This window comes from Siniperca chuatsi, linkage group LG24, assembly GCF_020085105.1.
Source record: "Siniperca chuatsi isolate FFG_IHB_CAS linkage group LG24, ASM2008510v1, whole genome shotgun sequence".
NCBI lineage: Eukaryota > Metazoa > Chordata > Actinopteri > Centrarchiformes > Sinipercidae > Siniperca > Siniperca chuatsi.
In genome coordinates this window covers 9,721,888-9,749,814 of record NC_058065.1, presented here as the reverse complement: position 1 = coordinate 9,749,814, position 27,927 = coordinate 9,721,888, and the positions used below count along the sequence as shown (strand labels likewise).

General features: G+C 43.4%; 4 protein-coding genes across 8 annotated transcripts in view; 2 read left to right on the top strand and 2 right to left on the bottom strand.

Annotated features, from left to right (window-relative positions):
- raph1b (Ras association (RalGDS/AF-6) and pleckstrin homology domains 1b) overlaps positions 1 to 6,799 on the top strand; it is a 38,304-nt gene extending 31,505 nt beyond the window's left edge. For 4 of the 5 annotated variants that reach the window (XM_044188032.1, XM_044188033.1, XM_044188036.1 and 1 more), the window contains 10 exons: positions 865 to 942; positions 2,867 to 3,026; positions 3,319 to 3,440; positions 3,762 to 3,827; positions 3,972 to 4,115; positions 4,892 to 5,002; positions 5,335 to 5,433; positions 5,530 to 5,650; positions 5,758 to 5,894; positions 6,014 to 6,799. In XM_044188032.1, coding sequence (XP_044043967.1) covers positions 865 to 942; positions 2,867 to 3,026; positions 3,319 to 3,440; positions 3,762 to 3,827; positions 3,972 to 4,115; positions 4,892 to 5,002; positions 5,335 to 5,433; positions 5,530 to 5,650; positions 5,758 to 5,894; positions 6,014 to 6,655 — 1,680 coding nt within the window. In that variant the 3' untranslated portion in view covers positions 6,656 to 6,799. The remainder of the gene's footprint in view (positions 1 to 864; positions 943 to 2,866; positions 3,027 to 3,318; positions 3,441 to 3,761; positions 3,828 to 3,971; positions 4,116 to 4,891; positions 5,003 to 5,334; positions 5,434 to 5,529; positions 5,651 to 5,757; positions 5,895 to 6,013) is intronic. The other variant, XM_044188034.1, reaches the window with a different exon arrangement.
- Positions 6,800 to 11,057: 4,258 nt separating this feature from the next.
- On the bottom strand, positions 11,058 to 13,072 carry spp2 (secreted phosphoprotein 2). Its single transcript, XM_044188043.1, has 6 exons — positions 12,912 to 13,072; positions 12,693 to 12,820; positions 12,418 to 12,540; positions 11,746 to 11,853; positions 11,390 to 11,438; positions 11,058 to 11,242 (listed from the first exon to the last, which is right to left on the bottom strand). The coding sequence occupies exons 1-6, from the start codon at positions 12,961 to 12,963 to the stop codon at positions 11,130 to 11,132; spliced, it is 573 nt and encodes a 190-aa protein (XP_044043978.1). The 5' UTR covers positions 12,964 to 13,072; the 3' UTR covers positions 11,058 to 11,129.
- A 1,392-nt stretch (positions 13,073 to 14,464) lies between these two features.
- alg11 (ALG11 alpha-1,2-mannosyltransferase) lies at positions 14,465 to 18,166 on the bottom strand. Its single transcript, XM_044188040.1, has 5 exons — positions 18,014 to 18,166; positions 16,907 to 17,128; positions 16,256 to 16,627; positions 15,528 to 16,093; positions 14,465 to 15,428 (listed from the first exon to the last, which is right to left on the bottom strand). Exons 1-5 carry the CDS (start codon positions 18,058 to 18,060, stop codon positions 15,145 to 15,147), a joined length of 1,491 nt encoding a protein of 496 aa, XP_044043975.1. The 5' UTR covers positions 18,061 to 18,166; the 3' UTR covers positions 14,465 to 15,144.
- Positions 18,167 to 22,887: 4,721 nt separating this feature from the next.
- cpb2 (carboxypeptidase B2 (plasma)) lies at positions 22,888 to 26,634 on the top strand. The gene is made up of 11 exons (XM_044188550.1): positions 22,888 to 23,021; positions 23,363 to 23,438; positions 23,522 to 23,646; positions 23,744 to 23,852; positions 24,083 to 24,184; positions 24,426 to 24,530; positions 24,638 to 24,748; positions 24,851 to 24,941; positions 25,563 to 25,765; positions 25,907 to 25,991; positions 26,074 to 26,634. Exons 1-11 carry the CDS (start codon positions 22,945 to 22,947, stop codon positions 26,286 to 26,288), a joined length of 1,299 nt encoding a protein of 432 aa, XP_044044485.1. The 5' UTR covers positions 22,888 to 22,944; the 3' UTR covers positions 26,289 to 26,634.
- Positions 26,635 to 27,927: the final 1,293 nt, after the last annotated feature.

Below are 27,927 nucleotides of genomic sequence, written 5' to 3'. Positions count from 1 at the left end.
ATGGAAGATGTGGATGACCGGCTGAATTTCTCCCACTGAGGATCATTGTGGAATAACTTTTTATACGCCAGTAGCTTAAGATTATTATTTTTTTTTTTTTTTTTTTTTTTTGCTTAATCTTGCAATGTAAAGACAACTGAGCCCTTTTTGTCTTCATTTTTTAATACATTAATTATGGACGAATCTGCATATTTTATTTTTTTTTTTCATTTTTGCCCTTGAGATCTGAATATGATCTTTGCAGGAGATCATTGTATCTTTGAGTGGAGGGCATAGAGGGTTTCTGAGCTGATCCTACACTCATCCGCAGCCTCTCGCCCTTCGGGGATCTTCTACTATTGTTTCCCTTCTGCTGTATAGTGAGATCAAAGGAAACGGCTGCAGCTCCATATGAATCCAATATGGAATCATAGACAGCAAATAGAGCGCCATATTTGAGGGAACACCAGACCAATGTCACAATAGCAGCGATTTAGCATTGCGGTGTTTATTTGTGTTTGATCGAATATTCAAAGTGATAAAACACACGTGGAAGCATACACAACCTGCGGAATGGAGGTGATGGCATCTTGTTGGAGGGGGCAGGTAAGCAACCCAAAGCATGGAAAAATTGGATTTCGTTTGCGCCATCATGCCAGAGGCTTGTGCATTTAAACGGTTTAGAAGGCTGCTTACTATTTAATGAAGTTGTGTGTGCATGATGTCTTATTCCTGCAAGAGAATTATGAAAGACATGGGTGATGAGGCAAGGCTATGAAATCAAAAAGCCTTTTTGTTTTTTGTCTGTGTTCTGTGTGTGTGCGAGTGGTTTTGTTGTTGTGTGAATGGTAACTGTATTAACCATGCTCCTGTGTGTCCATCTAGGAGGAGCAAGCTGCCAAATTGAAGGCAGAGAAGATCCGAGTCGCCCTAGAAAAAATCAAGGAGGCACAGGTCAAAAAGGTAGGACCACCTCTTCCCTTTGTACACGCGCTCTCATTTACTGACTCAGTTTCTCTTTTAAAAGACCATTCTGACTCATAGTAATTGCTGTCTTGTCATATTCACTGCACAGCGCATTTTTTGTGAACTTCATTCACAGCGAGGCGGTGAAGCACAGAGAAAATAGGTCATTGCAGTGTTTGATTATGTGTGTATCTGCTGGGGAGGGAGCAAGAAATCAGAAAGAGGCTTCAGAAAAAGACAGACTGCCAGACAATGCAGACACATTCTACACAAAACATCTTATTCACCCCATCCAACCAAACTGGTTTTTCGATGGACAACTGGGGCGCCTTGCTCCATTGAAAGCAATGGCGTGTGTGTGTCTCCATCGGGAAGTCGGTATGGGACTCCACAGGCAGGCCATTTTACCAGTGTTTCCACCAGTGAATGAACTGTCTCTGTGAATGAGAGCAACAGAATGGTGTCCTTTTTTATATGCAGTGAATAGTTGAGACCCAATAGTATTTCAACGAACAGGGCTAGACTTCACTCTGTCAAGTGAATACAATATGACAAGATAAAGAGTGCTGGTACAGCCGGCACATAAAAAAAATCTCGGCCAGCACAGGAAGATGCTGTGATGTGCTAAATTATTAGTCCTGTGGTTGTCAGCAGTCTGCACAGCCAGCTATGACATTGAAGCAGTTGTATGCATTTGGATATAAGGTTCAGAAATGTATCTCGTAGAAGCAGTGGGATTTTTGGTTTTATTTAACTTTCTTTTTGTTGTTTTTTTTTTTTTTTTTTTTTTTGTTGTTGTTGCCAGGATTAGGGGGTTTTAGGGGTCTCTCCTGTGAGAAATATAGGTCAGACTCCCCATGTCTTAGTCTCACAGCTCTCCCAGTATTCTCATTGGTCCAAGTCTCTGTTCAATCAGCTGTACCCACACACTCATTGGATGTCAGGATCCCATTGGGAGGGGACAAACAGGAGGTCAAGGAATTGAGAGTTTGGACCAGGACAAGCCTTATGTAGGCTGCAATTGTGTGAAGCTGGATTTGGCACGTGTGTCTCATCCAGATTAGTTCAAGCTTGCTTGTTATGGAGGACTTTTGGTTGCCTATGGATGTAAAACTTTGGCCAGATTATTGGATTTTAGTGTTTAGTGGCTGTATATGCAACATTGTGACTGTAGTGACCCCATAAATACTAGTTTGATGTATTTTAAACAAGCCTTAAACGCACATGATCAGATTTCATCCTTGAAGCTGTCTATCCCCAACCACAGAAATTATGTGGTTAATATTATTATTTATGTTCACATAAAATTGACCCCAGAGGTCTTTAAATGAACTTTTGGGGTTATTGTTCCTTTGGTCAAGATTCCTGCTAAGTGATAAGAGACGATAATCGGCCATTTGTCCCCAGAGATTCCTGTCCCATGTTTACTATGCTAAGTGAAAGTAGGGTGCTATTATTATGACAAAAGTGATACATTTAAAGCTTGTAGCAGCTACGATGCTAAATGGTAAGCAATGTTAAATGAAGGGTGACTAAGTATGTCTTACTAGGTTCTGCCGATGACATCTTTTCCTTTTTCCATAGGTCCTGAATATGGTGGGCAATAGATAATATAGAATAAAAGATTATAGATAAATAAGTCATAATAAAGAATAAAAGAGTGCATCAATATGTGGTTGTAAGTTTTAAAAAAACCTACATCTGTCATGAAGAATGATTTTACATTTACATTCCATATAATTAAAAAAACTAATTTAGGACTAACTTAAAATGATGACATTTGCTGAAATCATTGAACATAGTTTATGCTGAAGTGCATACATAGGGATTATATTGGTGTCTCTTTTGTCCTTACTTTTAGCATTAAGTTAAACAACAAGCCATTCTCCTTTCTTCTCCTCTTTCTCCTCCTCTTCCTCAGCTGGTGATCAGGGTCCACATGTCAGACGAGAGCTCCAAGACCATGATGGTGGATGAGCGGCAGACAGTAAGGCAGGTGCTGGACAGCCTGCTCGATAAGTCACACTGTGGCTACAGCCCTGACTGGTCTCTCGTGGAAACCATCACTGAGCTACAGATGGGTAAGGGAGGAGCCACAGATAGTTTAAACCACACCTGAGTCAAATAAACATTGTTTATGGTTTGCTTTAGACTGACTGCACTGTTGGCATTTGGGTCTCTGGTCTAAGAATAGTCATTGTTTGTGACTTGAGGCTAATTGTCAGGCTTACAGTTAAAGGTTCTGCCCCACCCAAAAAACAGAAATCCCTGGAGGGAGGAAATTAAGTGCACATTTGCAGGTCAGCAAAAAAAAAGCACATCTTATTTTCATTACTCCATATTCTCTCTCCTCTCTCTGTCGTTCTCTCTCAGAGCGTAATTTTGAGGATCATGAGAACTTGGTGGAGAATCTATTAAACTGGACCCGGGACAGCCACAACAAGCTTATGTTCATTGAACGCATCGAGAAATATGCTCTTTTCAAGAACCCTCAGGTGACTGTCCATTCATCTTCAACACACATATACACGAGAGCAGGGACAGATCATCTTCTCATTACCCTCTGTAGCCGCTCTGCATTCAGTGTATGAATGCTGAAAGCATATGCTATACACACAAACACACATGCATGCTGAGTGCCTGCACAGCCCAGAGAGTGAACAAGGGAGTGTGTTTGTGGGAGAGTTGGAAGTAGGTCAAAGCTCTAAAGCGAGTAAAGGTGAATAATTTATTTAACATAAGACGACTTTACACTCCCCCCCTTCCTCCCCTCACTGTCCTCTATTTACTTCAATGTTCCTCTCAATCGTCTCCAGAACTATTTGTTGGGGCGGAAGGAGACATCCGAAATGGCTGACAGGAATAAAGAGGCTTTATTAGAGGTGAGATTATGTACAAGCACACAAACGACTGACTTTCCTATCATTCCTACAGATCAGGACTCACAAGATAAACTTTGACATCAATTTCTGTGTGTGTGTGTGTGTGTGTGTGTGTGTGTGTGTGTGTGTGTGTGTATCTATCAGGAGTGTTTCTGTGGCGGCTCTGTGTCGGTGCCAGAGATTGAGGGTGTCCTGTGGCTGAAGGAGGATGGGAAGAAGTCGTGGAAGAAACGCTACTTCCTCCTCAGAGCTTCAGGGATCTACTACGTCCCCAAAGGCAAAGCAAAGGTCAGTGAGACTTGAGATGGTGAACTTTAGGCACACAGTCACGCTACTCAGACAAAATGAAGATGGAGAACAGAAATGTGGGTTGGGGTTATGAGAACCAGATTCACACAGTCTGCTCTGTGGTATTTCCTGTTTAGTGCCTGATCACTTTGAACACAAAGTTGTTGTTTTTTAACCAGGGAAGATTTGTTGTGCACATGTGCTCCATTTTTAGCCCTATCATCTTTTTCCAAAGTCTTCAGTGACACCACATCAGCATTCAGTAGCTGCTCTACTAGAGTCCAATACTGTTCATTTTGTTGCCTTATTTAAATTCTGCAATCTTGTGTGAGCTAAAAAGTAGGTTGAGTCCTACAATACATTATAGTGCCAGCACAGGCATTGAATAAAGACTGTACATTTAATTTTGTTCTGTGTAATTACCCTCAAAAACATGTACACACAAGACTTGGACTACACTGGGACTTAGACCTTCTTAGCATAATTATTTCAAGCCCATTTAGAGTAGCTTGATTCAAGCACAGAAACAGCAAATGCTCCAAAAATACTTTTAGACCATTTATATGTAATTTAGACTTTTGCCTTGCATGTTTCTATACTTCTAGTCAGTCCAAACTGCTAGCAGTAATATACCTGTAGGGAGGTCTCAATGCCTCAGGTTTTTCTGGCATCATGGACAGCATGCGACTTCACCATCCTGCACAGAGCAGCAGCTTCACTCAGCATCCGTCCCTTTTTAAAGTTAACTATGCGTCAATCTGTCTCCCTCTCTGCAGGCATCCAGAGATCTTGTGTGCTTCCTGCAGTTGGACCATGTTAACGTGTATTATGGCCAGGACTACCGCAGCAAGTACAAGGCTCCCACTGACTACTGCCTGGCCCTAAAGGTAAAGCCCTCTTCCTATGTCTTCCACTGAGTGGAGAAATTTTGTGCTCTGTGAAAATCTGAAAGAGCCTTTAAATGTCATGGAAATGTATTCACGGCAACAGATGTGTAGCATGTTAACACGGACACCGAGAGAGTGTAAATTTGTGGCCCTATGTATGCATTTAAAATAGCGAGTGTGAACATGTGAAATTATTCTAATGGTCCCTAGAGACTTACCAGAGCTTCTCTCTTGCACTGTCAGACAAGCATCCCCAATGCATTTACTGCCATTAGCCTTCCCTTAGAAAAGCCATTGGTGGATAGTAAAATACGTATTTACTTTTTTTGCAGCATCCACAAATCCAGAAGAAGTCACAGTACATCAAGTATCTCTGCTGTGATGATGTCAGGACCCTGCACCAATGGGTGAATGGAATTCGCATCGCCAAGGTGCGTCTAAACCTGAGTTTCTGCACAACACTTCTATGTGAAACTGTGTTAATTAATTCTATGTCATTGTGTTTTTTTCACCATGTTTGTGTGTAGTATGGGAAGCAACTATATGTGAACTACCAGGAAGCCATGAAGAGGACAGAGGCGGCCTACGATTGGTCCTCTCTCTCTACCTCCAGCATCCGATCAGGCTCCAGTTCTGCCAGCATACCTGGTTAGTTCATTGTCTAATCAGGCTGAGCAACCAGTATATCTTACTTTTATTGTACTAAGAATATATTTAACTCATAATGTCTTACTGTCATTTGTATGTGCTTCCAGAGTCCCAGTCTAATCATTCAGGCCATTCAGACAGTGGGGTGGACACGGGCTCTTCTCATGGCCGGTCCCAGAGTGTGGTGAGCTCCATTTTTTCTGAGGCCTGGAAGAGAGGTACCCAGATCGAGGAAAACACCAAGGTATGGCTTCCTTTCAAAGGCCACAGGGCTTGTCACATGGATATAAAAAAATTCAAGTTGCTTATTTTTTACAGAATATGTCATTCACTTCACTGATCTAACATACAGTCTCTTTCTAGCAGATGAGAATGGAGGCATCCAGAGGGGCCACCCTGCCGCATGCTTCCCACAGTCACCGGCATCACAGCCAGCACTCAGTTGATCACCCAGCCCTGACGCCTCCTCCCCAACTGCAGCCCCAGCCCCAGCCCCAGACCCAGCCCCAGACCCAGCCCCAGACCCAGCCCCAGACCCAGCCCCAGACCCAGCCCCAGACCCAGCCCCAGCCTCAGACCCAGCCTCAGACCCAGCCCCACCCACCACAGCTTCAGCCCCCATCAATGCACCCCCAGACACTGACCCAGCCACAACACCAGCACCTGCCTCCCCAGCCTCAGTCTCCTCAACCGGCCCCACAGCCACCACCCCAGTTGCATCAGCGCCCTCAGCAATCACCACAGTCTCCACAACAACAACAGCAGCAGCAGCAGCCACAGACCATCAGCAACTACAACCACGTGCCCCAACAGCAGCAACAGCTGGCTCCCCACCCCCTCCTCCTCCACCGCCTCCCCCTCCTCCCCTACCCCCAGTTCAAATGGTGTCACACCACTCACCGGCTCCCACCATGTACAAGTACAGCACGATCACCAGGCTGCAGAACCAGAAGGCCTCCCAGGCTGCCAATCACCACAAGTTGCCCAGTCACCTCCATGCAATAGCTCACCAAGTTCTTCCCTCAACTCCGACACCACCTCCAGCACAGGTGTCCATCAGACCCAATGTGAATCACATTGCGGCAAGGACTAATGTCCCGCCTCCCCCTCCACCACCTCCTCCCCCTCCACCCTCCATGCCAACCCCTGGGTCAGCCATGGCTGTGTTGAAGCTGGGCCCTCCCAGCCCAGCTACCCCGCCTGCCTTCATTCCTCCTCCCCCAGCACCTCCACCTGCTCCACAGACCAATGGAGTAGCATTTCCTCCCCCTCCTCCTCCCCCTCCATCCCCTCCTGCACCAGCTCCCATGAGCGAGCCTGTTTACCCCAACGGGCTGAAGCAGGCACTGAAGGAAAGGTTTCCCAGCCCGCCACGGGACCTCCTCTGTCCAAATGGAGGCCTTGAGGAGTCTCCCCACCTGCCCCTGCACCCCCACCCCCACCTCCCCCCACCACCACCTCCGCCACCACCACCTCCTCCTCCCCAGCAGTTCCCAGTGCCAGCCCAGTTCCCACCTCCTCCTGCACCACCACCAGCGCCACCCAAAACCTTCACCCCAGGCTTTGTTCCTCATACTGCTCTCAAACCTGTGTCACCTGTCTCCCCATTCCCTCCTGCCCCACCTCCTGCTGCCCTGGGTGGCCCGGCCCCACCACCACCTCCACCCCCTCCTCCACCTGCACCCTTCAAGAAGCAGTTCAGCCTCCAGGCAGGCCACACCTCCAGCCATCCCCCTCCTACTCTGCCCAAGCAGCACAGCCTGTCTAAGCAAACACCCGTTTCCACGGGAGCCCCTCCTACTATGTCTTTGGTGAAACAACTAGCAAGTCAGTTTCCAGGAGCTTCATCCCAACTAGCCAATCACACAGAGAGCTCCAAAGCCCCCCTCTCCCCACCTGCAGTCAAGACCAAACCAAAATGGCAGCCAGGGGGTGGCCAACAGTTGCAGTCTCCAGAGTTCCCTCCTCCTCCTCCAGACAGCAACACTGGCTTCCCTGCCCCTCCTCCGCCTCCGCCACCTCCCCCAGCCCCTGTCACGGGCCCGACTCCACCTCCTCCTCCCCTCCCTCCTGGAAACCTGGGCTCCCCCATGAAGAGGTCACCCTCTGGCTCCTCCAATTTGGGAGGCAAAAAACCTCCTCCCACCCCGCAGAGGAACTCCAGCATAAAGTTCAACGCCTCAGCTTCCTATGAGGAATCCAGGAGGAACTTGCTCAGCAAGTTTGGTCCCAAGAGCAACACCCCTCCTTCCTCCCCATGTCCCACCTCCTCCACTGGATCCCCTTCCAAGGACCCCTCAACTGGACCCCCTGCTCCCCCAAAACCAGGCAAGCTCAACCTGTCCAACCTACCACTGGCACTCCAAGCCAAAGTGAGCCAGGTAAAACAATCCAGTGGCGACTTCCCTTCCCCACCACCTGAGTGTGCCTACTTCCCACCTCCTCCCCCAGCCTCTGAGCTCTTCCCCCCTCCTCCACCTCCGGGTAGTGACACTCATAGCGGAGGACCTCCTAGGGTAGCTGTGGTCAACCCCCAGCCCCAGGCTCCCCCTCCTCCTCCGCCTGTCTCCCTTGTCAGCAACTCATCATGGGGGAAGAGCTCACTGAAAAAGACTCCTCCACCCACACTCTTGCGGCGTAATAACACCACCCCGGAGCCCCCTCCTCTCTCACCACCTCCACCCACCTCCCCAAAGGGCAGCTCAGGCCAGCCCAATTTTCTGGAGGATCTCCACCGGACACTGAAGCGAAAGTCAGTGGGTCGCCAGGGTTCTCTCAACTCGGCTGGCCTCACAGGCAAGTCGGACCCTGCGGGAACTATGGACGACATGGCACTGCCTCCGCCACCCCCTGAGCTGCTCCTGGACCAAGGAAAGCAAAGCAATGGAGGAAATGGTGGCTACATGTCCGGAAACATCTCAGGCTATGCAACACTACGACGAGGACCCCCACCTGCACCACCCAAACGGGGGGACGCCACCAAACTTACTTGAGTGTTGAACTTAGAGATCAGGACACAACAAAGATGGATGAATAGACAATGAAAGAATATATGGAAGTGAACATTCATTAGTGAAATGGGAGCGAATTCCTTCTTTCCTCTTGGGATCACAATGATAAATAGAAGACTGTGTATATACTAAAACCCAAACCAGACCATGGTCAATTAGTGTTATTACATTTTTAACATGCTTGGCATTCTGGATTAGTGGGGTTTACAATATTGGGACAATTAAGACTGGAGCAGGTAAGTTTGAGGTCACAGAAAAGTAAAACAGTTTTCTGCGATTGTCTAAACTCTCTGGAAGACATTGAATTGTCCTGTATGATAAACCCCACCTATCTGGTAAACCAAGCAGATTTAAATAAACACTAGTAAGCATTGTGCAAATATTACTGGATCCAGGTCTGAGCCAAACCATGTATCCGCTTCTTTGCCATAAGTTTGTGCCGCATACTGGAGACAAAAAAAAAAACACATCTGGATCTTTCTGCTTTGGTACTGCATGGACCTCATGTAAGAACAAGCTGTAAAACATGAAGCTGTTCCGGTGTGTATGCATGAATGAGAGAGAAACAGACTGAATATGCATACATGCATTGTGTGCATGCATGTATGTATGATTTTATGATGGTAAAGTAGTTAACCGTTAGGGAAGGCCTTCGTGGAGCTGGGATGGTTAGGTTTGCTTTTATATAAAATTATTTAATGATTGATAAATGGAAGGATTTTTTTTATAAGTCTGTCTTTTAATAGCTGGTCAACAAAGTCTAGAGAGGAACAATACATTAGGGCACAATGGAACGTATATGGGAAAGCGTGTTTGAAAAACATTATGAATTACACACATAAAAGCAATTTTTCAGTAATAAAAAAAACCTCAAACTGCTAAAACTTTAAAATCTGTTGTCTTAAACTAGACTGTTTTACAACTTGTCAAATGCAAATCAGAAGGAAGCCTTATCCCCAAAGTCTTGCACAGAGGTCAAAGCAGAAAGGAGATTTCTTCCAAAGGTCCAGCAGAGTCTGGACGGTGCAACTGGAAAAAAAATACACTTGTTTTTTTATTTAATGGACTTCTGTAAATGGAGGGGGGAGGCCTGTGATGGCGTATCTTCGTGGACTGTGCGAGTTCTCCGTGCGTTGGCTTGATATTTGGACCTTATCCTTCAGTTTGTGTCTGTACAGTTGCAGCTGCTACTCCGTTACTGTCGGTTCCCGCCGCCTTCTAAAGTTACATGGTATCACAATTCAGGAAGTAGAATGTACAGGTTGGATTCAGTCATGTGAAATATACTCATCTTATCCACACAAGGTGACCCAGTTAAAAAAGATACATTTGTCTGGTTAATGTACAGAGCATAAAATCATGTAGTCAATAACAGAAATCATCTGACTGGCATTAGACTGAATGTTGCTTTCAACTGTGTGTGTCTATCGTATCTTGTTTCTTCATGGTGCCATTACTGCTTCAGCTCTTGGTGCAAATGGACTATGGTTATCTCTTGATTTTTGTACCTAGAAAGTGGATCATGAAGGATTTTAATTTCCTGCAGCAATGTGGGTGCTAGTGCTGTCCTTCAAGGAACTCATTCTCAACATGTGCCAGGATGACATATCATTAATATTTCAGACCATTCAAACTTTTAATTTGGCTTCAGTGTGGAAATGTGTGCTGTCAAAGTGGTTTACATGATAGTGTTCAGAGGAGACAATTATGTCCACTGATCATGAAGATGGTATTGGTTGTTTCCACACGAGCCCTGTTTAACATGCTATTCTTTTGTCCCACTCAGCCACAGTGGTTTGATTGCCACTTGAAGGCAGTGTACCATGTCTTATAACTGAATATCATTGTCCCTGAATGTTTGCTACAGTACAGTATGTAAGTTATTAATGTGCTGATGTGAACATGGGGGGCCAAGTGAAATGAAGAAAAATGGTTGCAGACAGAGTAAATGTGTCCTCTTGCATTTAAACTGAAAATCACAATATAAATGTTCAAACCAGACCTCAATCTGTCTGAGTCCTCATTTGTTCAAATGATTTGGATGAGGTGTAGCTGGGAAGATCTATATAGGTAATTCACTTTAAGCACTGTGATCATCACAGTCAAAGTACAAACGTTTAAAATGGGAACAGTATTTGTTTGGTCAGTGAACCTTACACTCCCTCTAGTGGTCTTATCCTGCCCTACACTAAGAAGAAAAATCTTTTGCACAGACTAACTGCATTTAGGAGCCTTTTTATAGCCAAATAAATTAAATTATGGGGATTGAACCCTGAACTCCAAAACGTCATGAATCGTTAGGTAGAATGTGTTTTCTTTATGTGGTTCACTGATCTGCCAGCAGCTCTTTAAATCTAACCAATTCAATATCATAAAAAGGGACAAAAACCACAATGTGCAAATTCCGTTTTTTAATTCAAGTTTGTCTTCTGATCAGCACCTAAATGTTTCTAGAGTGAGCTGAACTTTCACTCCAGGTAGTTGCTGAAAGTGTCTCCTCTGGGCCGGACTTCCACTGTCTGGCTGTGGATGGAGCGACCAGGCTGGGCGGGTGGAGGAGGAGGTGCAGAAGGAGCCGGGACTGATGAAAGATTTTGGGGCTTTGGTCAGTTACATGAAAACCATTAGCATGATCTTTTATTTTTGAAATAAACATAATAAAGTGTTAAGGAGTTTAACACTTCAGTAACTGATTGTACTGTCCCATCACTAGTTAAAACATGTTTACCTCTATTTGCAAAGGGGATATTGAACTGGTGTCTCCCTCTTGAGACCATCTGTGGAATCAAAGCCTTCATTATTTACATGCACTATATAGCTCAGGACACCATTAGACAGCTTAGCTTTTTTACCTTTTTATTTTTCACCTTTATGTAGGATATGGGTTTATTTATTAAGATTAGTTTGCTGATTAATGGAAAACTTCCTTTTTGGTGACTAGCAGCTTTTTTCACTTTTTGGTAGCCAATATAATTTGCTCTAACTCAAAATGGAAAATGAGCTTGAGAAATTAGAAATAAATGAAAATGACAGCACTGCTACTCCCCCTCCCCTCTCTACCCCATCTCCTGTCTGTGTCCTCACCTCCTCACTGGACTCTGAGCTGGAGCTCCCGTCGTGGCCGCATCTGAGAGCAACCACCTGGGCGGAGGTGGCCGACATTCGAACCCGACTGGAGCAGGAGAAGGATGGCTGATGGGAAATGGGGAGAGAATGGTGTATTTAAATATTCTGTATAATGCAGATATCATAATAATTTGTTATAGCTCATTTAGTTTTATTATGATCAGAAGTCACTGTCCCACTGCATCATGGCAGAACAGATTTTGATCGACACACTCTGTCCCAGTGAATTCATGCCAATGCAAACAGTGGACAGCATCAGTCTGTCAACATGTGTCCTACCCAGAATTGAGATATCTGGCCTTCAGTGTAGTAGTGGTAAAGTACAGTGAAATATTTAACAATCAACATAACATTCCAGCTTTTGGCTGTGATACTATTTATTATTTAACTGAAAAGTGATAGTTTGCTGAAGAGCATTAAAGTGTTTTAGTCCATTTACTTTATTTCAGATATTAATGTCACTTAAGGTAATGTCATTTCAGATGAGCACTATTTTTTTTCTAAGCTTTTTGTTGTATTCTCTTTGTGTTATACCCCAACCCTGTTGCACCAAACTAAATGGACTAAAACAAACCATAATAAGATGTAATTCGGGTTATCTTTCACCTCTGATGACATTAAATGTCTCACCACAAAGAAGCCAGGTCTGAAGGGGCATGTCTGGGGGTCGTTTCTGGAAGCCTTCACACACTCCGTCTCTTTAATGCCAAATATCATCAGCAGGTCAACGGTGTCTTGGCCCATGGGAATAACCTGGCATACATGTGATATTTGTCATTATCTCACAAATAACCAATATATGAAAAATGGGTTTAGCCACATTCCTTTGAATATTGACATTCTGCATAAAGATAAAACACCTGCAAGTTAACATATCTTAAAGATTAAAATGTGTGCAGATTTACCCTTGTGACAGATCCTTGAGTTGTCCGGTAAAGATGGCTGACAGCATATGCAGAATTGACCTCTGCCAGAGCTGCTCCAAGACCCCTCTGTGCCATGGACTCCAGCTGAGAGTTGTACAGTGGGATTCCTGCAGGGTCAAAGGACAAAGATGTGGGGGGGAAAGTCAGCAACAGTTACTGGATCTACTTATGAAGTGATCAGTACAGAGAGCCGCTCACCAGAGCATCCCAGAGCCTGCAGCAGGGCCAAGAGAGGCACGTATGACTTCATCTTGACTAGCACCAAACCAAAGTGTCTCAGTCCTTCATTTACCTCCCTCTAAATATGTTCAACTTTTGCCCTAGCACCCCTATGCGCCGCCTCTTACCCTCCATAACCCCTAAAAAAAAAAAAAAAACCCACCCCTCCCCTGCCGCCTGTCCAGCTTCCTCCACGCAATAGCTGTTAACCTTTGTTCAGCACTATTGATCCCAGGGTGAATTAAATGAGCACTACGATAAGAATTCAGATCAGACTTTCAGTCAGACCCTCTATCTGATATACTCTCAAACTTGTTTGATTTTAATAAGGATGATGTTGATGATGTTCGAATCTGACTGTTATTGAGAGTTAAATTCAATTCATTTAGCAGCTTCTTAAAGCACTTTAGGCCTTTTTATATTAAGTGTTTTGAGTCGTTTAAATTAATAAATAAAATTTGCTTAGACAATGAAATTTCAATAGAAACTTTTCACTTTTTTTTTTTATACAGCTGAGGCCTTATCACTGGTCATTGAGTCACCAGCAATCCAATTGTGACCAATATATCACTTTGGTAAACCATAATTTTGTTATTTTAGGTTCTTAATGTTTAAAATGACAAGAGCTGAAACGATTAGTTAATTAATCTATATTCATCTGTAATTTTTTAACAAAAATTCACTGGTTTCAGCTTATTTCAGCTCAAATGTGAGTATCTGCTGCTTTTCTTAGTCTTCTACGATAGTCTACGAAATGTTGTATCTTTGGGTTTTGGATTGTTGGTCAGACAAGACATTTTATAGACCAAACAATTAATCGATCAGTCGAGAAAATAATCTGCAGATTATTTAATAATGAAAATAATCGTTAGTTGCAGCCCTAAAATAACTATTCCATTTCTCTATCTTTTTAACAGAATTAAGTAGTTACAGGAGTAAATGAGAAGTTCAAGCAAAGTCTTGTCACATATGTTTATGGAGGTAGAGCATAAATGATCTGTAATTTAAAACTGCAATTTGGACAAAGTGTCCAGAGTTGTTCTGATTTTTATGAACATATGTAGAGTCAAATTTGAATGGTAATCTATAATGTTATGAATGAGTACAGCATCATGTTTATGTCTACCTGACATAAGTCTACCTGCTGAGGTAGTCCATGACTGACTGATGACTATATCCAGCTGTTTGGGTATGACAGGCCAGTGGAGCCAAAAACACACAAAACAAACGTAGCTACATGGAGCAAAAAACATCTGAGAACTGTTTTTCCACGAAGCAGTGTTGGTCTTTGTCCCAGCTCTGCTAATCTGTTTTTGGTCTCCTTCCTCTGGACAGATCACTGGCCTCTCTGTTACAGCTCATTTCAACATTTTGATCATCTGCCACTATAGGTGGAATCAAATGGAGCAGAATATGAATAGTTCCTGGGTGTTACTTTTTCCAAAGTGCATTACAGTGTATTTACAAATATGGTGATTACTGAATTTCCCTTCTGGGGATCAATACGGGCTTATCTTACATCATTGCAACAATCCCTTACTACCATCATCTTTATTACATTCATCAGCAATATCAAAAATACTTCACATTTTGGGCATGTAGAGCATTCTAGTACTTGTAAACAATAAATATGTTTCTGTTTAGTATCTTTAGTCACATTACATTTTTCAGCACATTATTCTAAAAGACTCATTTGTTCCCCTTCAGCCGTTTTCACCATATTAAATATAATACATCTCTTTTTAATTAAACTGACACTACTGACAAAGGAATGTGTCCTGTAAAAAATGCTGTAAAAAGAACTTGAACTGTCATTTCACAAAATATTTACAAATACAACTCTAACAGAACTACACAATTTTCTGTAGCTGGATTTGCTCTAACCATATGAGGATACCACAGTGATGATACATTTTTCACAATTGGGAGTTTTCTGATTCCAATATACACTGCTTTTTTTTCTGGTTTTAGGCCACATCCAAGTATACTATGCTTTGACTGGGGAGCCAACAACTAAGTACAATCTCAGCATGTGTTAGCAATTTCAACAGCCTTCTGTGTGAGCATGTGAGTGACCTCTGCATCAGTTATAATCGAATTTTGTCACCAGTCCTACGGTGTAGCCCTAAGTGCATCAAAGTAAAGGTGCTCAACGTGTCAAATAGCTACTATCACGTTAGCTACACACGCACACAAAGAATGACTTTTCTTCTCATCGTTCAAGTGTTCCCATCAGAGGCTCCATAGCAGCAAGGAAGCAGGCTTCAAACTCCTGATCTGAGAAGCGAGCCGCGGACTGACGTGCGTTGCGTCTGATCTGCAGCCGGCTGGCGGGCGGCAGTGCCAGGATCCGCTCTATGGCCTCCGCGTAACTGTCCTCGTCATCAGCCAGGAAGCCTGTCTGGCCTCCCTCGAAAGGTACGACAATGTCCAGCTTGGGACCGCCGGACTTGTGCGCCAGAATGACCTTCCCTGCTGCCATACACTCCACGATGCCTAGAGGGGAAAATAAAGAGTGGAGATGCACTTTTAATATCATTGAAAAAGTACATTTTTAAATTAGACTCTAAACATAACCTCAGACAGATTAATTACCTATTCCAAAGTGTTCATTCCACATGGTGTGCAGTCCGATGGTGGCTTCCCCCATCTCTCTCTTCAGCTCCTCGAAGGGTACGTTCAGTTTAAACTCCACCCTGTCGGCCACACCCAGCTCCTGGCACAGCCCCCTCAACATAAGCACCCTATCCTCGTCTTCCTGGTTTCTGCATCCACCAATCAGAACCAGCTTCAGTGCCTCCCTGCCTGCCGCCCCCTCCCTCCTCCTGTCTAACACCTTCTTGAAAGCCCTGATCTGCAGCCGGTGGTCCTTCTCTGGCCTGAACTGCCCGACAGAGATGATCGAGTGGCACTTCCTGTCCCCGTCCTCCTCCAATGGGACATCCATGAATGCACTGACGTCGCAGGGTGGGTAGACCACGTTGGTGCGGTTGGGAGCATGCCACAGTGACAGGATATGATCAAGCGTCCAGGAGGAGTTGACCATGATTAGGTCGCTGCAGGAGCCGGCCATGCCATAGAGCAGGGCGAACAGGCAGTAGTAGACCACCTTGAAGGCACTCAGGAATAGACTGTTGGAGACGTAGTCTGGGTTGTTGAACCTAGGACATAAACAGTTTGTATTATTCAAGGGTTTAGCAAGCAGCAGGTTTTAATTATGAGCCCCATGACCAGTCGATCACTGGTCATTTTTTACTGGCACATAGTAACATAAAAAAGACCCTGTATGATGTGTTCACAACACAGCCATGTGAGATTTTTACCTGGGGTTCCTCTCTCTCACTACAGACAGCATGTCAGTGCTGATGGTGGGGTAGTGAACGTAACTCCCCACGCTGCAGCCTCCCAAGTAGCGGAACAGGGGGAGAGTGAAGGCGTAGCCCATGGAGTCGATGTAAAGGTCGGGGACAAACTCCGTCAGCGCCTCCCATCCCAGGAAGACGGAGCCCACGCTCTGGCCCAGCAGGGTGAAATGAGGAAACAGGCCGGGCTCCACAAGCAGCCGGTGCCTCAGGAACACAAACTGAACCGGCCGGGGGAGCATGATGTTGAAACGACGCCGTGCCCCTTCTAGAATTTGCTGGCCCGTCACACCCAAGTCCCCTGTGTACACCACAAAGTTGATGTCCCTGTACCTGTGCAGATGTGGGTTAGGGTTAAGCAAGACTTCACATAAGCAGAAGGTATTTTGATGCCATTAAACATTACCTCTGCTACACCTTGTTTTGATTGTGTTCTTAACTCATTTTTCCTCTCTACTCAGTTCTGATTGTGCTTCTTTTCCAGCTAGTTCACTCATTATATTTGGCTGCATATAATGCTGTCAAAAAGGAAAGATCTACCCAAGAAGGCTTTACTAGAAGACAGTTTTGAATACTTTGTGACTACATACTGGAAAATGCAATCAGCCTTACCTGTTCTGTAGTGCCCTGATAGCACACCAGAGCACCCTCTCTCCCCCACCACCAGCATTGCAGTAGGGGTGGAAGAAGGCCACTGTGGGACGGCCGTCCCTCGCCCGCCGAGCGTTCCTGCTGCTTTGAAGCCAGAAACGCACCGCCAGTACCAGCAGGACCAGGACAGCAATCAGCAGCACACACAGAAACAGCAGGGGCAGCAGCAACTTCCACAGCAACCTGAAACACAGAGAATTATACTCTAAGTGACAGCAAATCAAGCAAGCAAACTTTATTTATATAGCACTTTTCAAAATATACATTTAATAGACATAAAGCGGTTTACAGGATGAAGACAAGGGACAAGAGGGAGATAAAAGAGACAGAGAAGACAATATATGAAGCAAGCAGAAGTACACAACCCACAGAATTTATAAAATCAAGAGAAAGCCGAAGAAAACAAATGGATGCTTTTTAAAGATGTGCACTGATTCGGCTTCTTTGAGACTTTGTGTGAGGCTGTTCCAGAGTCAGAATTAAAGATGTATTTAGAAATACTCTTATGATTAAAAAACTGTGACCCTAACGTGCATTTAAAAAATAAATAAAATAATGATCACAGCAAAACCTTTAGTGAAACCAAGCTGTAGGAGTAAGTGACATGGAACATTAATACTAGTGAACTATATGCGTACATAACGCATTAATAAATCATTATAAACTGATGTCTACAGAATTATATTACATGTTGCGTAACATGCAGACAGACACTGTACGGATATCCTGTATGGGAGAAAACTGATAAACATGCTCGGCTTTAGCTAAATGTTATTATAACAAACAGGAAAAATATATATATATATATATATATATATATATATATATATATATATATATATATATATATATATAAATATAACGTTATATATCTAAAGACTACAACCAACGAAATAGCTCGTTAGCTAGCATAAATAACCTGAAATATTGCCAATATTTACCGGTATTGCCACAAGCTAATATACAATGAAATGAAACAAGCTAACTATCGTTACGTTATGTCAAAATTGGCAACTAACATTTCAACCATTGCTTTAAATGCTTGGTTTAAAACCTAACATATCTTACCTTGTTAATTCACACAAACAGAGGACCAGTTGATCATGGCCCGACATCTTGCCCAGAGAAATTTAACAACACATCCTTTTCACTTTTCAGGTTGTCACTCTCCTCCTCTGTTATTTATATTTATCTGGCGCCACCTACCGCTGAGGAGGTATTACTCCACTGACTTTTGTAGCTTGTATTTGGACGCAAACAAGGGTCATTAATATTTTGAGCTTGTGAAATGATGTTCACAAATAATTTCACAGCCTGCAGTTGTATATCACCTTTTGTGTGCATGTGAAAATAAATGCATGCACGTATCTGAGTGTGTGCATTTGTAAAAAAATAAAAATAAAATTCTCACAAATTCAAGTTTGTGAATGTGTAATAAAGTTTTGCAGTTGTGGAAATATTTAGTGCATGTGTGAAAAAGGTTTGTGCACACAGGTATAATTTGCAAATGTGTAAAAAAAAGTTTTGTAGCTGCTGAAATATTTTGTGAATGTGTAATTAAACTTTGTGCAGGAATATTTTCAACAGTGTGGTTTCACAAGTCAGAGATGGGCACACAAATTTCCTATATGTGTACGTGACACTCGAGTTACAAGCACGAATTTTGACTCTGTTTTTACACCTGAGCTGACTAGCCAATCAGCACGTTGCCCACCGACCATCCAATCAGAGGAAGTCAAACTGTCCAATCAGGAGGCAAAAGGTTCTAGCGCATTCTGGTTATTGACTGCTATGCTAGTTTTGAAAATAGTGACATGGGGCAGCGAATATAATGAATTTACTGTTTAGAGTGTTGTTGGGTAATGGGAAAAGTTCATTCTGAAGGGCTATGAGTTAACAGTTTCCCCGGTAAAGACACACACCGACCAGCGGACCCAGCTCCGGCCTGGAACCGGTACCTGCCGGCGGCGTGTCTGCCAGGCCTGTGAGCTGGCTGGAGCTCTGTCAAGTGACCAGTCTCATAGACAAGCGGCTTTTATTTCCCTGTTGACGGATGATTTAAATATCACAACACAAATGTCCATTATAAAATTAATAAAATTAACCCGTGGTTATCTGCCTTGTTCTCTTGTGGGGTGTTTTGATTCAAGTCTCTCCCGCACCAAAACAGCAGAGAAAAGCTCCCCAAACTGGCGCAACAGCAAGCTAGCGCCTGCAGGGGTTGCTAGCAAGCCAGCCGGCCTGTCACACTCACAGACCCCGCTGTGAGCTGGCTGGAGCTCACTTTTTGTTCCCGTTTGTTGCATCTACTGGAGCAAAGTTAATCTGAAATGCCGAAGCAAAAGCTCACAGTGAGGTCTGCGAGCATGGGTGGCCGGCTGGCAAAGCTAGCATAGCAGTCAGTAAGCAGAACGTTCTAGAACCTTTTGCCCCCTGATTGGACAGTTTGACTTCCTCTGATTGGATGGTCAGTGGGCAACGTGCTGATTGGCTAGTCAGCTCAGGTGTAAAAACAGGGTCAAAAATCGTGCTTGTAACTCGTAGCTTGTACGAGTGTCACATACACATATAGGAAATTTGTGTGCCAGTGTCTTCTTGTTCCAGTCCCAAGTCTGGATAAATGCAGAGGGTTGTGTCAGGAAGGGCATCCGACGTAAAACACATGCCAAATTAAAAATGCGAATCGTGAAAATTACTTCCATACCGGATCGGTCAGTACCCGGGTTAACAACGACCGCCACCAGTGCTGTTGACCTACAGGGTACCGGTGGAAATTGGACTACTGTTGGTCAAAGATGAAGAAGGAGAGAGAAGAGGAAAGCTAAGAATGTAGGACTGACAGTAGGGACTTTGAATGTTGGGACTATGACAGGGAAAGCTAGAGAGTTAATTGACATGATGCAGAGAAGGACAGTGGACATACTGTGTGTCCAGGAGACCAGATGGAAAGGTAGCAAGGCTAGAAGCTTAGGAGCAGGGTTCAAGTTGTTCTACCATGGGTCAGATAGGAAGAGAAACAGAGTAGGAGTTATCCTGAAAGAGGAGTTTGTGAGGAACGTTCTAGAGGTGAAAAGAGTATCAGACAGGTTGATGAGTCTGAAGCTGGAAATTGAAGGGGTGATGTTCAATGTTGTGAGTGGTTATGCCCCACAGGTAGGATGTGAGTTAGAAGAGAAGGAGAAATTCTGGAGTGAGTTAGATGAAGTGATGCAGAGCATCCCCAGAGGTGAGAGAGTGGTGATTGGTGCAGATTTCAATGGGCATGTAGGTGAAGGGAACAGAGGTGATGAGAATGTGATGGGCAGGTTTGGTCTTCAGGACAGGAACGCAGAAGGACAGATGGTGGTAAAGAGGGTGGAAATGGCTGTAGTGAACACTTTCTTCCAGAAGAGGCAGGAACATACGGTGACATATAAGAGCGGAGGTAGAAGCACTCAGGTGGACTACATCTTGTGTAGACATTGTAATCTGAAAGAGACCAGGGACTGTAAAGTAGTAGTAAGGGAGAGTGTAGCTAGACAACACAGGATGGTAGTGTGTAAAATGTTTCTGGTGGTGAGGAAGATGAAGAGGACAAAGGCAGAGCAGAGGATGAAGTGGTGGAAGTTGAAAAAGGAAGAATGTCGTGTAGTTTTCAGGGAGGAGCTGAGACAGACTGGGTGGTCAGGAAGTGCTCCAGATGACTGGACCACTACAGCTACTGTGATCAGGGAGACAGGTAGGAAGGTACTCGGTGTGTCATCTGGAAAGAGGAAAGCGGACAAGGAGACTTGGTGGTGGAACGAGGAAGTGCAGGATTGTATACAGAGAAAGAGGTTAGCTAAGAAGAAGTGGTACACTGAGAGGACTGAAGAGAGTAGACAGGAGTACAGGGAGATGCAGCGTAAGGTGAAGGTAGAGGTGGCAAAGGCCAAACAAAGAGCATATGAGGACTTGTATGCAAGGTTGGACACTAAAGAGGGAGAGGTGGATTTGTACAGGTTGGCCAGACAAAGAGATAGAGATGGGAAGGATGTGCAGCAGGTTAGGGTGATTAAAGATAAGGATGGAAATATATCGACAAGTGCCAGGAGTGTGATGGGAAGATGGAAGGAGTACTTTGAAGAGTTGATGAATGAGGAAAATGAAAGGGAACAAAGAGTAGAAGAGGTGACTGGTGTGGAGCAGGAAGTAGCAAAGATTAGCAAGAGTGACGTGAGGAGGACGTTGAAGAGGATGAAGAGTGGAAAGGCTAGGAGAGTGTCTAGGAGAGGTGGCAGTAGAGTTTCTGACTAGTTTGTTTAACAAGATCTTGGAGAGTGAGAGGATGCCTGAGAAATGGAGAAGTGTACTGGTGCCAATTTTTAAGAACAAGGGAGATGTGCAGAGCTGTGGCAACTACAGAGGAATAAAGCTGATGAGCCATACAATGAAGTTGTGGGAAAGAGTAGTGGAAGCTAGGCTAAGGGCAGAGGTGAGAATTTGTGAGCAGCAATATGGTTTCATGCCTAGAAAGAGTACAACAGATGCAGTATTTGCTTTGAGGATGCTGATGGAGAAGTACAGAGAAGATCATAGGGAGATGCATTGTGTCTTCGTAGATTTAGAGAAAGCGTATGACAGGGTGCCGAGAGAGGAGCTGTGGTATTGTATGAGGAAGTGTGGAGTGGCAGAGAAGTATGTTAGAGTGGTGCAGGACATGTATGAGAGCTGTAAGACCGTGGTGAGGTGTGCTGTAGGTGTGACAGAGGAGTTCAAGGTGGAGGTGGGTCTGCATCAAGGATCGGCTCTGAGCCCCTTCTTGTTTGCTCTGGTGATGGACAGGCTGACAGATGAGGTTAGACAGGAATCTCCATGGACTATGATGTTTGCGGATGACATTGTGATTTGTAGTGAGAGCAGGGAGCAGGTGGAGGAAAATCTAGAGAGATGGAGGTCTGCTCTGGAAAACAGAGGAATGAAGCTTAGCCGCAGTAAGACAGAATACATGTGTGTCAATGAGAGGGACCCAGGTGGAACGGTGAGGTTACAGGGAGCAGAGGTGAAGAAGGTGCAGGACTTTAAGTACTTAGGGTCAATGGTTCAGAGTAATGGAGACTGTGGAAAAGAGGTGAAGAGGCGAGTGCGAGCAGGTTGGAACGGGTGGAGAAAAGTGTGAGGTGTGTTGTGTGATAAAAGAGTATCAGCAAGAATGAAAGGAAAGGTGTTCAAGACGGTGGTGAGACCAGCGATGTTGTACAGCTTAGAGACAGTGGCACTGAAGAAAAGACAAGAGGCAGAGCTGGACGTAGCAGAGCTTAAGATGTTGAGGTTCTCTTTGGGAGTGACGAGGACGGACAGGATCAGGAATGAGTACATCAGAGGGACAGCTCATGTTAGATGTTTCGGAGATAAAGTCAGAGAGGCCAGATTGAGGTGGTTTGGGCATGTTCAGAGGAGAGACTGTGAATATATTGGTAGAAGGATGCTGAGGTTGGAGCTGCCAGGCAGGAGGTCTAGAGGAAGACCAAAGAGGAGATTTATGGATGTAGTGAGAGAGGACATGAAGTTAATTGGTGTGAGTGAATAGGATGCAAAGGACAGGGTTAGATGGAGGCACATGATTCACTGTGGCGACCCCTGAAAGGGAACAGCCGAAAGGAAAAGAAGAAGACACATTCAGATACAAGCATGCAATTTCTTTTTCACACGCACACAAAAGGTGATATACAACTGCAGGCTGGGAAATTATTAGTCGGCATCATTTCACAAGCTCCATTATTTGCTTCCATAGTATTCCATTGTATTAATCAGAAGTCTTATTGTAAAGCTTACATTTAATTTTATTTTGTGTATTTAAAAATATAGCACCAGCAATATACTGACTTGTTCCCTCTCAGCCATGATGGCTGATCTATGCCCTCAGTTAAAAAAAAGAAGTAATGTTTAACTTCTAAATAAACAGTGTTTTAATCAATAATGTCTCCCTACCCCCATGGTTTGAACAAACCTCTGTCATTTCTAGTGTGGATCCTGACATCATGAAAACTGCTTTGATTTTGTTTGTTTTAATGAATTTGGACAAACTCCTGAAGACAGGACACTGCATAGAAACGTGGTAAGTTTATTTGGTGAAAAATTTTAAGAAAATGTATTTATTTGTTATCTAGGGAAGGGCAGGTAACAGTTTTCCACAAAGAAAATAGGTTATGAAACACTTATGCAAACACACACCCTTACTCCATGTATGTTATGGTACCTGAACACAAATGTAAACTCTATAGGTCAATGAATTTGTTAACACAGACACAATTTTAACAAAACTTCTGGACATTATACACCTCCCTTTTGCATTCTGGAACTGTCAACAATACAGGTGAAAACATTGTGACATGTTTATGATTGGCCCAGAGAGGTCTGCATTATTCACAAGGGACAATGTATTTTTTTTTTATTCAGGGATCAAATTCTATCAATCAACCCTAAAACACAAGAACAAGTGGACATTGTGAAGAATGTGTCCACTCATTATGAGGTAGAAATTTGATTTTTCTTTGTGAGTAATTGCTCTATTTTATTTTCCTCCTGTGAATCAATATGTGACACATTTTCTCCCAGACAGCTTTATGGCAGCCTGTTTCACCTCAGTACATCAAAGAAGAAACTCAGGTCCACCTGTTTGTTCCTGCAAACAGCTCAGATACTGTCAAAGATCTGCTACAGAAACACGCCATAACACATGAGTATGTTGTCTGAAAACATACTCACAAAGAATTATATCATGCTTCATGACAGTTGTGCAATTTATATGGATGTCATTTACTTGTATGTTTCATTTAGGGTGCTACTGACCAACACCAACGAGTTGATTGAAATGCAGACGAGGAACGATTCCACCGACCCGCGAAGCGGCTCAACTTTCTACGAGAGATATCACAGTCTGGAGGATGTATGCTTACCATCTTTAACAAACAGATTCCAGCTTCATAACATTCAGTTTTTGTTGATATTGTGTCAGAGAGGTGTTAATTCAACTCCATGGTCATTTTTAAGGCCACAGTCAGTGGTATATTAAGAGGTGTTTAAAAAAACTATTGGACTGGATTGCATTGGAGAGTCTAGATGTACTTAGTGGATATATTACAGTTTACATCCAAACACACTGTCTCTCCATTGTAGATCTATTATTGGATAAACAGGACCCAACAGGACAACCCCAGCAAGGTTAAAACCATTCTCATTGGCTCCTCATATGAGAAGCGACCCCTCTACGCTCTGAAGGTATGCACTCATCCATCCCCTAATAAGCAGCAATGATGATAAAGATGCTTGTTGATCATTTTAACTTTTTTTTGCTTAAATTCAGCACATATTAACCAGAATTATTTCAATAAGTATTTTTAGTTGAAGTGTTCAGAAACTGTTACAGAGCTGACTTGTGAGAGAAATTAGCTGACTGTTTTTTGACACTCTGAATGAAGTCCATAATACCTCAGATTAACGTTTGATCTCTCTTCCTCAGTTGTCTCTAAATAACAGACCAAATAAGAAAGCAATGTGGATTGACTGTGGCATCCATGCCAGAGAGTGGATCGCTCCTGCTTTCTGCTTATGGTTTGTACAATATGTGAGTATGTTAAATCTAGCATCAATAGGGTGGAAATGTGTTTAGGTTTTCTATCGGGTCCGTTTCACAGTTGTCTAGCACTAAAATCAATGTCCTTTCTCCCACAGTCTTTGTCATCTTACAGACAAAACCAAGACATTACTCACATCCTGGACAACATGGATGTCTATGTCCTGCCTGTTATGAACCCTGATGGATATGAGTACACGTGGACAACAGTAAGAATACATGGTATTTCCTGTATTGTTAAGTGCTCGAGCAGTCGTAAAGGAAGCAATTCCAACTGGATTCATGATCTGTCCCTGGTTTTTCTATGTCAGAACAGGATGTGGAGGAAGAACCGCTCTGTCAGCAAGAGCAGCAGCTGCATCGGGGTCGACCTCAACAGAAACTTTGATGCCAACTGGTGCAGTAAGTCTTCGTCTCACATTACAGCCCCCTCCCAACACCCCTTGTCCTCTAATGCAGAATTATTTCAAGTGTAGACGTACCTTCGTTTCGATCCTCTGAGAACACGTGTGTTGTAGAAGACATTTTACTTTCACTATATATTTTCATTGATTGGTGCAAATACTGCACCTTTATGAACAGTCAACAATTAATATTAACCACTCTATAGAGCCACAGAGACTAATATATAATTACCTTTGCTCAGAGAAAGGCAAAAAGGCAAGGCAAGAGGCAAGAGTCTTAAAGTAAAAGTTAATTTCTCCAATACAAAAATATCTTGAGTCACATTAAGCCTGTCCTCAACTGTGGGAATGTCCCTTTTCACCCATTTTCACCCAAGTGCTGTCTTACTTGCATTTAAAAAATATCAAACATATTTATTTATACTTCTTCCATAATCTCATTGATTTCTTTCAAATATTGTGGAAGCAATGGGCATTCACAGAACACATGATCTGTAGCTAGTTTCCCTTGTTTGATTCCTTTTGATAAACCCATTGAACTCTGTCTTCTGTTTATCACTTGATCATTTATGACAGCCTCAGTAGCATCTAGAAGGTAAAGTGATACTGTTTCTTCCAGCTGAGGGGGCCTCTAGTGAGCCCTGCACTGAGATCTACTGCGGTGCGTTCCCCGAGTCGGAACCAGAGTCGCAGGCTGTGGCCAACTTCCTGCGCAGTCATAAGGACTCAGTTCAGCTCTACCTCAGCATCCACTCCTACTCTCAGATGCTGCTCTTCCCATACTCCTGCAGCTTAGATGAAGTAGAGAACCACAAAGACCTGGTGAGTGTTTCGGTCAGTGGCCGATCAATCAAACACTCAAGCTAAGTGGTTTCCTATTTAAGCAATAAGCTCCAGAGTATTTGGAGACTTTATTCTGCATGATGGCTGTCAACTGTATCAATGCACTCTTTTTTTAAAAAGCTTGAGATGGTCCAAGAAGCTGCCCAGAAAATCAGAAGACATTACAGGAATACCTACAAATATGGTGCTGGAGGAAAGACAATATGTAAGTACTTATTACTGGGACTTATTTTTAGTGCCAAATTAGCTTGACACAGTACACATGAGTGTCATGGTCTGTTCTCTAGACTTGGCTCCTGGTGGTTCTGATGACTGGGCGTACAACCTTGGCATCAAGTACTCCTTCACATTTGAGCTCCAGGACCGCGGGCGTTATGGTTTCCTTCTGCCACCTTCTCACATTTCCAAGGCCTGCAATGAAGCTCTGATTGCTGTGAAGACTATTGCTCTCAAGGTTATAGAGAAAACACAAGCTCCAACAAGTCCTCCTCAAACTGCTTAAGCAGTTACATCTGCCATTAGGTTGATTTTTTTAAAGTCCATTTTTGTGAATGAAGCCTGTTGACAGACTTTGTAGTATCAATAAAAGATCAGCTAGCCTGTAAGAGCCGTAATCATAGTACACAATGTTAGGGATATTATGAGTGTTATTCAAGGTATTTTTTGCTTTAAGGAGATATGTTTTGTAACATTCCTCTAACATATACTATGGGTGTCTATTTTGCAGAGATTCTTTTGAGTGTATGCATATACAGAAAACATATAAACGGTGCAGAAAAGTTGCTACATTTTATTGATTAAGGACAATTTGTGGACATGTTTAAATAAAAAAGATTAAACTGACTGAAGTTACAGATTATGTATCTATTTCTTTTTAGTGGTTCAAGCCCTGAAGGGGCTGAAACCCTATTGAGTTTGTGTCTGTTTATTATTATTATTATTTGTCAAACTGCTGTAAGCTGGAATGAGCTAGAAACACGAAACTTGGCCCAATAACTGAAAATGATGTGCAAGTGCTTCCACAGAAATATGAGACCAGATAGTGGCGCTGTAATTAAGGCCCAAACAGGCCATGCCCCTCACACCTTAAGTCCGATCGACTTGAAACTCCTCACACAAGTCCATCTCTTTGGAAAACACATTTTTGACATCTCCTCCTAAACCGTAGGTCCTATTGCTACCAGATTTTCGGTGGATCTTCATTAGATGAAGCTTATCAAAAGCCCTATAAAGCTTGTTGATATCTTATGTAGTTTTCAAGACATTGACCAATGAACTTCAAAAAGGGCGTGGCTCAGCACATAAATAGACCAAAGTCAACAACAGCTGGGCCAATCATCACAACTTACAGGATGTGTCCACATAAGTGCCTGAAACATACCCTGAAGGTTTCACTCAAATTGACCACTAGGGGGCGCTACAAATGCAAAAAATGTGTGTGGCTTTACCAAAATCAGACTATAAATCAGAAATTGTTTGTGAAAATGCAAAAAATTACGGGGGGAGATTTCACTGCTTTTTTCACGTCTAGGCCACATTTGACCAGGTCCAGATCAAAAGCTTTAAACTTCTTACGGTCTGTGTTGGCTGCATTGACATTGACCTGTCTGGGAATTAGAAAATCCATGTGTAGATCTGGAATTACTTAATATTAAGCACAGTAATAAGACTGCCGATTTAACCAGTGAATACTATAGTTATAGGGACTGTAAATATAAAGACAGTGTTCAGATTTTCACAGATGGATCAAAGGATCCCCAAACAAATGCAAGAGGGTCTGCAGTTGCTGTACCTAGTTACCAGGTGGGATATAGCAGGAGAACATCTAATTGTTTGAATCTGTATACAGCTGAATTGTTTGCCATGTTGATGGCGTTAGAATGGTCTGAACAGATTAGTTGTAGCAATGTTTTAATATGTAGTGATTCTGTGTCGGCTCTTGCAAGCATTAAGACAGGTACAGCCAGAAGTCATCAGGATCTGCTTTATGAAATCTTGTTTAATAACTCAAGAATAGTTAGGCAAGGGGAAAACATCTCCTTCATGTGGGTCCCAGCACATTCAGGTGTCCTGGGAAACGAGAGAGCAGACAAATTGGCAAAAGAAGCAATAAAATGTTGAAATCAATATTAAATGATCCA

Coding starts and splice junctions, on each gene's coding strand:
- spp2 (XM_044188043.1), bottom strand. CDS start 12,963: ATGAAGTCATACGTGCCTCTCTTGGCCCTGCTGCAGGCTCTGGGATGC. Junction 11,439..11,745: donor GCTCAGAGTCCAGTGAGGAG/GTGAGGACACAG, acceptor TTGATTCCACAG/ATGGTCTCAAGAGGGAGACA. Junction 11,243..11,389: donor TATCCCCTTTGCAAATAGAG/GTAAACATGTTT, acceptor ATCTTTCATCAG/TCCCGGCTCCTTCTGCACCT.
- cpb2 (XM_044188550.1), top strand. CDS start 22,945: ATGAAAACTGCTTTGATTTTGTTTGTTTTAATGAATTTGGACAAACTC. Junction 23,022..23,362: donor GGACACTGCATAGAAACGTG/GTAAGTTTATTT, acceptor TTTTTTATTCAG/GGATCAAATTCTATCAATCA. Junction 24,185..24,425: donor GACCCCTCTACGCTCTGAAG/GTATGCACTCAT, acceptor TCTCTTCCTCAG/TTGTCTCTAAATAACAGACC.
- alg11 (XM_044188040.1), bottom strand. CDS start 18,060: ATGTCGGGCCATGATCAACTGGTCCTCTGTTTGTGTGAATTAACAAG. Junction 16,628..16,906: donor ATCAGGGCACTACAGAACAG/GTAAGGCTGATT, acceptor ACATCTGCACAG/GTACAGGGACATCAACTTTG. Junction 16,094..16,255: donor GTGAGAGAGAGGAACCCCAG/GTAAAAATCTCA, acceptor TTTATGTCCTAG/GTTCAACAACCCAGACTACG.